The sequence below is a fragment of the Lissotriton helveticus genome, chromosome 11 (genome assembly GCF_964261635.1).
Source record: "Lissotriton helveticus chromosome 11, aLisHel1.1, whole genome shotgun sequence".
NCBI lineage: Eukaryota > Metazoa > Chordata > Amphibia > Caudata > Salamandridae > Lissotriton > Lissotriton helveticus.
Genome location: NC_136072.1, coordinates 1,077,158,893 through 1,077,171,691, shown reverse-complemented (window position 1 = coordinate 1,077,171,691; position 12,799 = coordinate 1,077,158,893). Strand labels below are relative to the sequence as shown.

Genomic DNA, 12,799 nt, shown 5'->3' with positions numbered 1-12,799 from the left:
TCACATCTTTGGAACACTCTCCCCCCCGATTATAAAAAAGGAAACTGACCTACTTACCTTCAGGAAGGCACTTGAAATGCAACTTTTCCAACTGTAACTTTCAAGTCAATTCAGCCAGTCACCTTCTGAGGCTAGTGCCTAAACACCCCAGGGTAGTAGTGCGCCTTTATGAATGAATATTTCATTTAATTTAATTGGAAAGGTTTGGCATTTATGGTGGTTATGAACTTTGTATTCAAATGTGCTCTTTTAAATTAGTACTTCGAAATGTCTTCACCGCTCAACAAGGGCTTCTTTCGTTGAAGGGTATCATGCTTGTTAATTTGCTGGATGTGGTTTCCTTTGGGTTAGTAATGTAGAATTACTGGCCCACTAACCCGCAATGGAGCATAAATCGCTAGATTTTTATCAAACAGCGAAATTCTGTCATATTGCGGTCTTTTTTAATCCTGCCTATTTGATACTCAGATAATGTTCTACTAATATAATACATCTGTAAAATGCTATATGTATACGCTTACTCACAAAGCGCTCTTGAGTTTCAAAATGATAATAATAAGTTTGTACAATAAATGAAAATCTGAGTGTGGAAAAACATTGATGTTCAATAAATTGAGCTTTATGGCAAAACTATTTCTCAGAACTTCCTTTGTGAAAGATATTTTTTAAGGAATTAGGGAGGAGTACTCTAGGAATATCCCACTTTTTGCTACTCAATTCCCCACTTTTTAGATGCGCATTGAGCGGAGCGAGACTATAGGGGCTTAAGCAGACCTTAACTAGACTGGCGATTTGATGCTGTGCCCGTGCGCTTTTAGGTCAATGCGCAAGTGCATTGACCTAAAATGCGCGTGCACAGCATCAAATCGCCAGCCATCTGTTGCCCAGCCTGGTGCCGCTCCACACCCTGCCGCATCAAAGGCTTTTCACGGCCGGCCGGCCGTGCTTTCAGTTTCATGCCGGATCAAAGGCTTTCACGGCCAGCCGGCCGTGCTTTCAGTTTCCCGGGTTTCTGTGTTACTACTTTTCACTGGACTTCTCGTCATGCTTTATTTTTCTTGCCCATCTTGTCCCGCTTATCCGATCCCCCCATGTCATTTTTGCAGGAATCATTACAACATAATTTACCGTTACCGAGGATGATGCTTCAATAATCTTCTAGGTAGAGCTATTGCGAAGTTAACCACCGCCAAATGGTTTGTCAAACAATTTGTGATAAAGCCTGCATGCCAACCGTAAGTCGATATATAATTGGGCTGCTGTACGACTTTATTTGTGTTTACCCCTTGCAAGCTACTCCTTTGGTATGGGAACTAAGGGCTCTTCTGAGTTTTGGAAAAAATGCACATTCGTATGAAGATATCTTTTGGCTCGCTCACTCCGTAAACAGCGCTAACTGGTTTGCGTCCGTCATGAAGCAATAGAGGTGTCTGATGCTGAATGAAGATTCAAGTCCTATTACTGTGATGCTCTTCTTGCCCAGGCTACAGTATGTTTATGATTCAGTCCCCAGTGATGAACGTCATGAAGCCGTTTAAGCTCTGTGGTGTTAACATCCCTGACCACACTTTCTGTGTTAATGCTTTACTGTGGCGTTCTCTGACGGTAAAACCTTGTTTACACTTTTGAGGACAGCAATGCCTTTAAACCCACTCCGGTTTGTATGAGCACAGGCCTTTCATTCCACTGGGCATTTACCTTGGGGCCACTTCTTTCGCGCACGCCGCCCCTGCTGCCAGGCTTCAGCACACCAGGCTGCACACCCCTTCATCCCCAGCCACTTCATCCGCGCCCACTTGACAAGCACTCTGCAGGTCATAAACAGGACCATCTGCTCCACTACCAGCGCTGCATGACCTTCTTCAAAAAAGCCAGCTTGTTATACATTTGCAGTGGTTGCATCCCTTCTTCCTCAGCTTGCTTAGCTGGCAGAATGTTGTTGCAGCGATGACTAGGAGTTGATTATAGTTGAGCTTTTTTATTTCAGTTAAACAATGAAGTAACATTAATTCGGCCTAGATTCAGGATGCAGGCTGCCTCCCTGCCAACATTTTAGGCATCCCTGTTTTTTAAGCCTGTTTTTTTTTTAAAATTAGCAGAACAAAGAGCATATAAGCTAAAAATGTAAACTGTATTAATTGCAGTGTTTTTCTACTGCTTAATTTGAAAGGAAACATGCTGGTGCTATTATCAGGTAGCAATTGTCTGCTGCTGCTGAGCGCCACAACCCACCATCACCTCCACATCCACCTCCACATCCACCACCACATCCACCACCACATCCACCACCACATCCACCACCACATCCACCATCACATCCACCGCCACATCCACCACACCCACCACCACCACATCCACCACCACATCCACCGCATCCACCACCACCACCGCATCCGCCACCACCACCGCATCCACCATCACCTCCACATCCACCATGACATCCACCGCCACATCCACCACCACATCCACCACATCCACCACCACCACATCCACCTCATGCACCACCACCGCATCCACCACCACATCCACCACATCCACCACCACATCCACCACCACATCCACCACACCCACCACCACCACATCCACCACCACCACATCCACCACATCCACCACCACATCCACATCCACCACCACTTCCACCACCACATCCACCACCACCAGATCCACTGCATCCACCACCACCACCACCACCACATCCACCACCACCACCATATCCACCATCACCTCCACCATCACATCCACCTCCACATCCACCACCACATCCACCACCACATCCACCACCACATCCACCACCACATCCACCACCACATCCACCGCCACATCCACCACCACATCCACCACACCCACCACCACCACATCCACCACACCCACCACCACTACATCCACCACCACCCCATCCACCACCACCACTGCATCCACCACCACCACCGCATCCACCATCACCACATCTACCGCATCCACCACCACCACATCCACCGCATCCACCACCACATCCACCACCACATCCACCATCACCACCACATCCACCACCACATCCACCACCATATCCACCACCACATCCACCATCACCTCCACATCCACCATGACATCCACCGCCACATCCTCTACCACATCCACCACCACCACCACATTATTTACAAAATTAAAAGCCATTGTTATTTGTAATATCAATACATCTCAGTCAAGTAAATACAACACACATTGCATTACAAATGCTATAGGTGTCACATTTGCGAAAGTTAAAACTATTGACATTTTAACTGACAACGCTATTAATTTTGCTATTTTCAAAACCAACACATAAATAAAAAAAGTGTCATTTACAATACCAATCGCTCAAACTTTCCTAATGCGAGACCTATTGCATTTCCAATGCTTATTTTCTTTTTGTTTATATTCAATTTGAACTGTTGAGACACAGTGAAGTGTACGATGTAGTCATAAAATGTTTTACAGAAGTCATATTCTGGCATGCTTGTTTTACCCATTAGCCCCGCCCACCACAGAAGTCAGTTCAGTCTTTCTAAAAGTAAGAACCACAGATACTGTTTAACACTGCACATCAAAAAACCCAGGGCCATATTCTCAATGAAGTGGCAGAGAGAGGCGATAGCCTTCTTGGATTAGCGCCTCTCTCCGCCACTTCGGAAGCGCTAGCCTGCACCATGTCTGCTGCTGCGTGCAGCACACATGTAAGTTACAAAACGGCATTTTAAAAAAAGGTTTGTTTATGTACAGGAAGGTACACCTTCCTGTACATAAACAGACCATGGCATTTTGCTTTTTCCATGTGTGCTGCACAAGGGAGCACACATGGAAAAAGCAAAAACCTGGAGAAATAAAGCATTTCTCCTTGTTTCGCCACCTTAAGACCAGATTTTTCCTGGTCTTAAGTTTGGCGCTACCTCCTATTTATGCTACCCTTGAGAATAGGAGGTAGCGTTAAACTCAATAGGTGTTGCGGTGGAATGCCCACGCAGCACCCACTGCACACCCCTTTCACGCTAAAAACAGCGTGAAGGGGGCCCTATTCACAAGGTAGCTTTAAGCCGATTTAAGCCACTTAATGTGGCATAAAGCTGCCTTGTGAATAGGGCTAAGCTCCTATCACCAAATCAACGTCACTGAAAGTGAGGTTGTGGTGGCGAGAGGGGCTTGAGAATATGCACCCCAATCTCCTTTCAGTAATGCCAAGTTTGGCTCAGCCCACTAGCAGGATGACAGACTCCAAATAGCAGAGGAAGTTAAGAACAATGAAGATTTAGCTGCACAGACACTTTGTAACACAAATACCATGTTTTCCACATACTTAGAAAAGTGTCTCTCAAAATCTCGTTTCAATTTACTTCAGTTTTCGTGCAGATAGATCATGTAGATGTATAGTGGTCTTACCGTTGTGAAATGGACTGTGCAGTATATGGCTATCATTAAAAGGCCGATGATGATGGATGCAACAGAAACCCAAAGCGCATTTCGACCTAACCGTCGTGAACCTTCTATGTCTCCCTGATTGTAGCTGTTTAGAGCCTGCAAGACACAAAAGGGATAGTTATTAGAAACTGTATCCAAAATGAAAAATTATAAAAAGTAGCATCATAACATGTATTGTCAATCTTACAGGATACATGCAATCTTATTGAATGAGCAAAACACATAACAGCTGATGGAAGGAATGCCTGCAAATAGTCAAACCCCTGGCAATCGCTTGTGATAGCCTTCCAACCCATCATCTTAATGACCTCCAAACCAGGCCCCAAATGCTCACTCTGCAGCAAGCTGCATCCAATTGAAGACGCCAAGAAAGGCTGAAATTGTTCTTGAGTTTCTTTTTTTTCCATTGCTGTATTGTTGTTGTTTTTTTGGAGTATACAGGCACAGGATTTCACCAAACCAACTCAACAATATCCATTATGTCAAATAATTTACACTTAAAACAAATTGCAGGTAACCAGTGAAGAACATATAACCATGCGGCATTAACCCTATAACGCTCGCCCCTACCCCCACATGTATCTTCCATGCAGTAACCAAATATTGTTCCATAAGCAACATCAATGGTGTTTCCACGTTATGTTGATAAGGTGAGTGGTTAGTCTACCTGTATTGGCCCAGGGTACATCATGTTCAGGTTGTCTCCTCTAGCATATTGTCCTACCCTTGGGCTTTCCCCCTGTTCTTCAGTTGCTTGTAATCTCCTCAGAGGAGCTGGCTTGGCAGTTCAGGATAGGCTATTCCTACTTGGCAGGGACAGGGACATGACTGATCTGTATATTGCTGGATCTATACTCAGTTGGCAGGATGGGCATAAAACAACAGGTTGGAATGCTACCCCAAGCGACTGCCAGTGGTTAGGCGGTTTGCAAGCATTCTTACCATCCCGTTTTCTGTGTTTGAAGCTTATTGAATGTGTCAGATCAATAATTGGTTCATATGGTTCAGATCCGATCACGCCTTGATATGACGTTTCTAATTAACTTTTTGTATGGATGTCTGTTAGAATAGCAATAACAAATATATTGTCTGATATCAAAATTGTGGACTAATATAATTTCCAAATATCACTCCATTGGGTGCAGATTTTCTAATATTCACTCCAACAGGGCAATATCTATGTAAATTATATTTAGGACACAATATTTATGTCAGGCATATATTTTGTAAGTTAGATTATTATACAACAACACTCTGGTACCATACGAAACTGTGTATCTTGTAACTATTGTTATCCATGTGCCATTTACCAAAGGGCTCCTTCTCCCCTTGTTGGGGAGGGTCCAGCATTTATTCCCTGGAATCTCAGAGACCCCTCTGATAGAGTCCACAGCGTCAAGGGAGTCACACACAGCAGAGGTGTGGGAATGGCGCCCCTTGCCAAAGCACTCCTTATCCCCTTGTTGGGGAGGGATACAGTATTTATGCCCTGGAGTCTCAGAGACCCCTCTGAGAGAGTCCACAGCATATAGAGAGCCACACACAGCGGAGGTGTGGGAACTACAACTTTCCCACTGGGATCACAGCACATCGGATGGTGGACACTGTTTTTCCGTGTCTCCCGATTACGTTTCCTTCTCCCTCTGCCACCTCTTTCCCTCTTTCATTCTTGGTCTTCCTCTCCTGCTCCTATCCTCTCTCTCCTGAGTCTCTCCCCTTGCCTGCTTTTTCCCTTAGGTATTTGTTTTTAACACATGAAACTGCGCTTCAGCAACTGGTAGCTATGCTCTGAAACTGTGTATCTTGTAACGATGTAACTTGTAAATATGCTATGAAACAATGCTCGTCCTCATGCTCATGTAAAGCGCTCTGATACCTCAGCGTCTAGCCAGCGCTATATAAAACTTTTCAAATAAAAATAAATAAATACATTTTGAATATTAGCTTTTCTTGACAATTCATTCATTTTAATTGATTGATGCAGCAAAAAAGTTGAGTTCAGCCAAAGGCCAGCGTAAGTACTCTTTTGAGTGGAACTTTGGTTGGGCGCCTTGCGTAAGGGGTTCCTCGACTGGGAAAAATACCTTTCGGACTGAGAAATAAAATAATTTGCATTTAAATGGGGTAATTAATTCCTCTTGCGTGGAGTTCTCCATCATGAGAACTCTATACAGAGGGAATGTATTCCCAACAAGGAAATCCCACATAATCTACATGGAAATATGTGTCAGGTGCAGCTTTTCTTGTGGATACCTTGATGAGTTTGTGAATTTCAAAAAGTGTAAAATCTACACTCAATTAAAAATATAAATATCCCAGAGTAGATTCTCTAATTTGTTTTGTGACTAGGCCACTAAACGTCCTGCTTCCACAAATGTGTATCCCATAGGATGTAGATTACCATAGGTATCTAGCCAATTAGCCAATAATGGGTTTCATGCACAAGCCTTAAGGTCTTGTATTGAGCCATTTGTCGAACCCAGAGCCAGTGGAGAGACATCAGTGCTGTGGTGATGTAATTAGTGTTAGCTTCAGACCTATGATGTGACATGCCTCATTATTAAGAAACACTTTTAGATGTTAAGATTTGGGTTTCTGACCATGTATTCAAGGCAGCAATTCCTGCACTTTTGCTTGAAACATAAAGGCCAATACTTACTATGATTTCACTTGCGTGGCGCATCCCCAACGCAGAATTTGTTTTGGGATTTATTAAGTTATGCAGCCAATTTGCGTAATTTAGTAAATACATAGTAACACAAAGCAGCATATTTATAGGACTGCCTTGTGTCACTTTGCATCAGGCATGCGTTACATGGGTGGAGCATGAGCGTTCCCATGGCTCTAGGAAGCACACAGTGTCCAGCAAAATAAGAGAGCCGAAATGCACCATATTTTTGTAAATATATTCATATTTATATTCAAGGGATGTCTTGAGTGCATGGCTACCCAACGGGCTTCCCAGCGGTAATGGGCCATCCAACCTCTCGTGTGTCATGTTCTTAAGTAGACAGATGTATCTTGAGTTGTTTCCTAAAGCTGAATAGTTTGTCGTTCAACCTGAGGGCTAGGGGTAAGGTGTTCCATAGTTTGGGGGCTAAGTATGCAAACGAGCATTTCCCACTCCTGGCTTTCTTCACTCTGGGACTCTGGGAATGGACAGTAAACTAAGGTTGCTGGATCTTAGCTCTCTCCTGAGTTGGTATGGGCAGGTCAGATGCTGTAGGATTTACGGCCCTTTATTGTGCATCACACGCTGGACCATACAAAGAGCTTTGAGCTGAATACTCTTTTGTATTGACAAACAGTGTAACATAGCTAGTGTGAGAGAGGCAGGCCCTCTCCTGCATTAGCTCTAAATTGGGAGCATTTCTGCTCCCTCCCTTTCATGCAACACAGGGCAACAAGTTCCTCTGCTCCACCGCATTGCGTGAAATAACGGTCAATGTGCACCAGAATGAGTGTGGACTGGCGGAGAAAAGTTACATTATTTTAGCTTATGAAACAGACCAACATGAAAATGACTCATTTTGAGTGTGCTGCATGTAATGTGAGGGTTAAAGTCATTAGAAGAAAGAACACAATTATAAAAACTGCTCTATGAGCACAAAGAAAATTTAATAATGCCCCCTAAAAGGACAAAAAAACAAAGGTTACAGTGGGAGGTGGATTCTGCTGAATGTTAAGATATTGGAGATCTTACAGTTTTAAATGTACGTCTGATTATTTGGTTGATTGAGATGTGTCGGGCAGAGGACTGGTTGCTTTGGAAATGTAATGCATTCAGGGAGATGACACATGAGTCACCAAGCATAAAGATTCATTTTAGAACAATGGCGGAATGCTGATGCACATCTGGGCCCAATTCACATATACAGATGCATTACCAGGTGTAACTCTCCACATTTTTTATATTCAGAATTTCCGAGTGGAGATTTAAATCTAGGTGTAGACTTACATGCCTTTCCCCACTTAAATGAGGGGGTGAACCCTCCTAAAAGAGAAGGTATGAGTGTAAAGTTACTATTGGTAACTTTTCACCTTTTGATGGAGAATCTCCATCATTAAGGTGGAGATCTCCCTATGGGAAAATATAGGAAAAACTAATAAAGTATACTATTTAAAAGTACAAAAAAGTCAATATATTTTAGTGTATAATATGTTAGTCCACCAGAATATCATGAACAGAATTTCAATGGGCCAAAATATTGTGTCAAGAATGTTGAGTCTCATGAAGGTAAGTTTATATAGATAACCATAGGTTTACACTACTTAACTCCTCATGCAAAAACATTAAACATGTAAATATATATCAAGATACACACAAATATTAAGATAAGATAAACATTAATTTATTGTAAAAATATTATTTTTAAACAATAATAAAAAAAGTTACTCACCCGCTAACTTTTATTTTTATTTTATTCACAGTAAACATGGTTTAAATTAATGTATTTACTTACATTAAATATTTCAAATATTTTTCAAAGTAAGTTGAATGGTTTTGTTTAATCTTTCGAAATATTGCTTAATTTCTTAATAGGTTTTGTGAAAGAAAATAAGAAACCAAAGCACAGTGGGCCATATTTACAAGCCCTTATGGCCACCACAATATCACTTTTTCTGATGTTGTTGTGGCGATAGGGGCTTCACCTTATTCACAAGGTAGCGTTAAGCCACTTAATGTGGCTTAATGCCATTTTGTAAATAAGACCCCCTTTCACATGATACTTAGCGTGAAAGGGGTGGGCAATGGGTGTTGCGGTGGGCTTTCCTCCTCAACACCCATTGATTTTGATGCTACACTATATTTGCAAAGAAAGTGTAAATATGGGACAAAATTAAGACCAGGGGAAAAACGGTCTTAAACAGGTGGAACGAGGAGAAATGTTTCATTTCTCCTAGTTTTTGCTGTTTCTATGTGTGCTGCATTGTGCAGCACACATAGAAACAGCAAAAGGCCATTGATTGTTTGTGTGCAGGAAGGTGTCCCTTCCTGCACATAAACAATAAAAGAAAAATACGCTTTGCAACTTCTATGTGTGCTGCAGCACACATAGAATTTTTTAAAAAGCCATTTCAGATTGTCACATAAACGATCTTCCCCTACAATGCAGGCCCCTCTTGCACTATGATGCAAAGGTGTCTGTTTTTGGAACTAGGCAGCTAAAATTAGCGTCAGCGCAGGAGGAAATGCAGGGCTGCCGGTATTCTTGTAAATAAAGTACAGCCCTGCGTTTTGGAAGTGGCGGAGCACGGGGTTAACCCAAGGTGGCTAATGCCACACTCCGCCACTTCCTCGTAAATATGTCCCTAAGGATGCCCACCCATGGTGCTGGAAGCTTGTCAAATGAATGCTAACTTTGTTATGCCAGTCCATTTTCACAGTATGGTGGCAAAGATGTGCCCTTCATTGCAGCTAGAATGTACTTAGTAGTCATTGTATCTTGCTTTCTTTGAAAACCTAAATTAAGTTTGGAATTGTTTGTAGCAATCTTCCTTCCTATTCTATTTCTTTGCATATCAAATATATCCACCAGATATAAAGGCCAGATACAAAGGCGGCAAACCTTGCACATTGCAAAATTATCGGATTCGCTGTCACAAAGTCAAGGCAGCAATCTACGAAATGCACAATTTGAGTCTGTTAAATGTATTTGTTGCTTTCAATGTACACTTTGAGGCTCATTAAACATGGTGTCCGTCCCTTTCTGGTGATTTGCAAGGATATGTATCAATGCTTTCAGCCGCGGTCCGTGCATTTAAGAGTGATGGGGTGGTGGGGCCCGGTGGGGCCCGGTGGGCGGGATTTCGAAGGACGATGACAAGGGAAAATCAACCATGTATTTAATTTTCTCTCGTTATTGTCTGTCAATATCCCCCCACCCGGCCACCCCCTCTTACCTGCACGGGCCACGGCTGAATGCTTTGGGACCACAGTCGCGGTTTCGAAGCATTCATTGGCTATAAACACTTGAAAAGGGGTAATGCTACATTACTTGCCGGTAATCCTCATTACTCCTGGTCCCGTTGTCCTCGGCCCATTCATTACTAATGGAGATTACTATCTCCTGACAGAAAATAAAAACAAGAGGAATGCTGGGATATACCTACTGCCCCTCCCCCCGGGAGTATAAAGGTAGTATCTACCCAGCAGCCCTCCTGTACAAACAAGCCCAGACAGGAAGGCCGGCCGCCCGGGAGGGAGGGAGGGGCGTATGAATGGGCCGAGGACAACGGGACCAGGAGTAATGAGGATTACCGGCAAGTAATGTAGCATTACCCCCAGGTCCCTTATGTCCTCGGCCCATTCATTACTAATGGAGAAATACCAAAGCAGTAAAAAGCCGGCCTTCCCAACCCAACAGAAGCCAACCCAGGAAACCACACCAAGGCAGCAACCGCAGAAGGAAAAAGGAAGAACCGGGGAAACCCCAGGCAGAGCCCCCGACAAGAGGGACCCCTACCAGACCAGCAGACACCCAACAAGAGCAAGGGCGCACAGCCAGACGACCAGACCGGCCACCACAGAGGCCAACCAGCCCACCGCAGGAACACCCGACAGCCAACCAGCGACAGGGCGAACACAGACACCCAAGCCACCACAGGCAAGGGGACAACAGCAGAAGAGAGGCCAAACGAAGAGAAAGGCCAAGAACCACCAGGTCAAAAAGCCAGAAACGGGAAGGAGAAGACAACCCACGCCAGAACCGGCAGGAGACAAGCGGACCAGAGGCACAAATGGCCCAACCAAGAAAAACAGCGGAAGCCCACCAGAACCCGACCCGAAAGGCAAGACCGAGCCCAAGGCCAGGGAAAGAGAGAAACCCCAGACACCAGGGAACGAAGAGCAAACCAGAGGAAGCCCAGCCACCAGGACCCGCAAGACGAGGACACAAGGCAAAGGGAACCCGCACCTCCAGGAAACCCGAGCAGGAACAACCAACAAGGGCAACCAACCGGGACAAGAGACCCGGAAAAAGAGGAAAGGGAACCGAAGGAACCCCAGGAACCCCAAAACAGAACTCCAGTCAAAGCGGAGGAAACGGGAGCAGGAATCAACAGCCCGAAGAAGGCAAACCTGAACACCAAAGCAGGAGAGCAACCGGACGGGCCAAGGGCCCGGAGGACCCAAGACAACAGCAAGGGAACCACTAAGGACACAACAACCACAGCCAAGCCAAGCCAAAGCAGAAAAAGGCCAGGCACAAAGACCCCAAACAGCCCAAGCAAAGGGCCGGGGCAGAAACCCAGAGGCCAGAGAGACAGAGGCAAAACCACCCCAGAGGACCTCACAGAAGCAACCGCAGCCAGGGAGGAAAGCACAAGCAAACCACAACCCACAGCCCGGCAAGACCCAAGGCAGGGCCAGCACAGGGGACGAACCCCGCACGGCGAAAGCCGCAACCAGGGATACAGGCAGGAAGCCCAAGCCGAAGCCAAAGCAACCCGCAGAACCAACCCAAAACAAGGGAAGGACAAACAGGGCAAGACCCCAACAGAGCACAGGCCCGAGAGCCAACAGCCCCGCCGAAGCCCCAACGAACCCCAGAAGAGGCAAGAAGGGTAAACAAGAAGGCAACAGTGTGACGGCCAGAAACAAGAACCAGACCGGAACACACCACAACCAAAAGCAACCGGAACCCCACGACGCAGGGACCAGACACCCCACAGGCATACAGGGCACCCGCAAAGAAGCGCCAAGCCACCCATGAAACTCCCCGAAGACACTCCACCAGGCAGTCCAGGACCGCAGAAAGAGCACAACCAGGCACCCAGAGCAGGACGCACAAACAGAAGGCAGACCAGCCCAGAACAGGAGCCAACAGGGAGGAAGCCCAAGGCAACAGGCCCCCACAGAAAGCCACGGCCGAAAGCCAAGCAGAAGCAAACGCAGGCCACAGCAACCAGCGCAGCGCGCCTCCCACACGGCCAAGCAACGGGAAGACGCGCAGAGCGACCCCGAAGAAAACGGGGAGTCGGGGCCCCCGCCCCAAAGGGCCGAGAACCCGGAACACCGGCCAGGAGGAAGCCATGCCATCCAGGAAGCCCGGCAGGCCGGGAGGCAGACCCAGCAGACATCCAGTGAGACAAGAATCCATAGGCCCAGGAGATGCAACAACAACGGCCACTCCGCACCACCACCAAAACCAGAAGAGGCGGCGGAGAAACCCCCAGGAAGCAGCCAATCGCACCCCACCGCCCCAGGCGGCCAGGCAGAAAACCACCAGGCCAGACCAAGCGACCGATCAGACAGCGGAGCGTGGGGACCACACACCAACCCCGAGACAAGGAGGCATGACAGGACCCCGCAGCCGCCAGGAGACCCCAGGCAGCCAAAACAGCCGATACAGGAGGGGAAGCCAGG

At 45.9% G+C, this 12,799-nt stretch overlaps 1 protein-coding gene across 1 annotated transcript in view; it reads right to left on the bottom strand.

The window, feature by feature from the left end:
- Nucleotides 1-12,799, bottom strand: part of TMEM233 (transmembrane protein 233) — a 265,203-nt gene that overhangs the window by 70,733 nt on the left and 181,671 nt on the right. Inside the window, exon 2 of the mRNA XM_078667649.1 lies at nt 4,393-4,527. Within this exon, the coding sequence (XP_078523775.1) occupies nt 4,393-4,527 (135 nt within the window). The remainder of the gene's footprint in view (nt 1-4,392; nt 4,528-12,799) is intronic.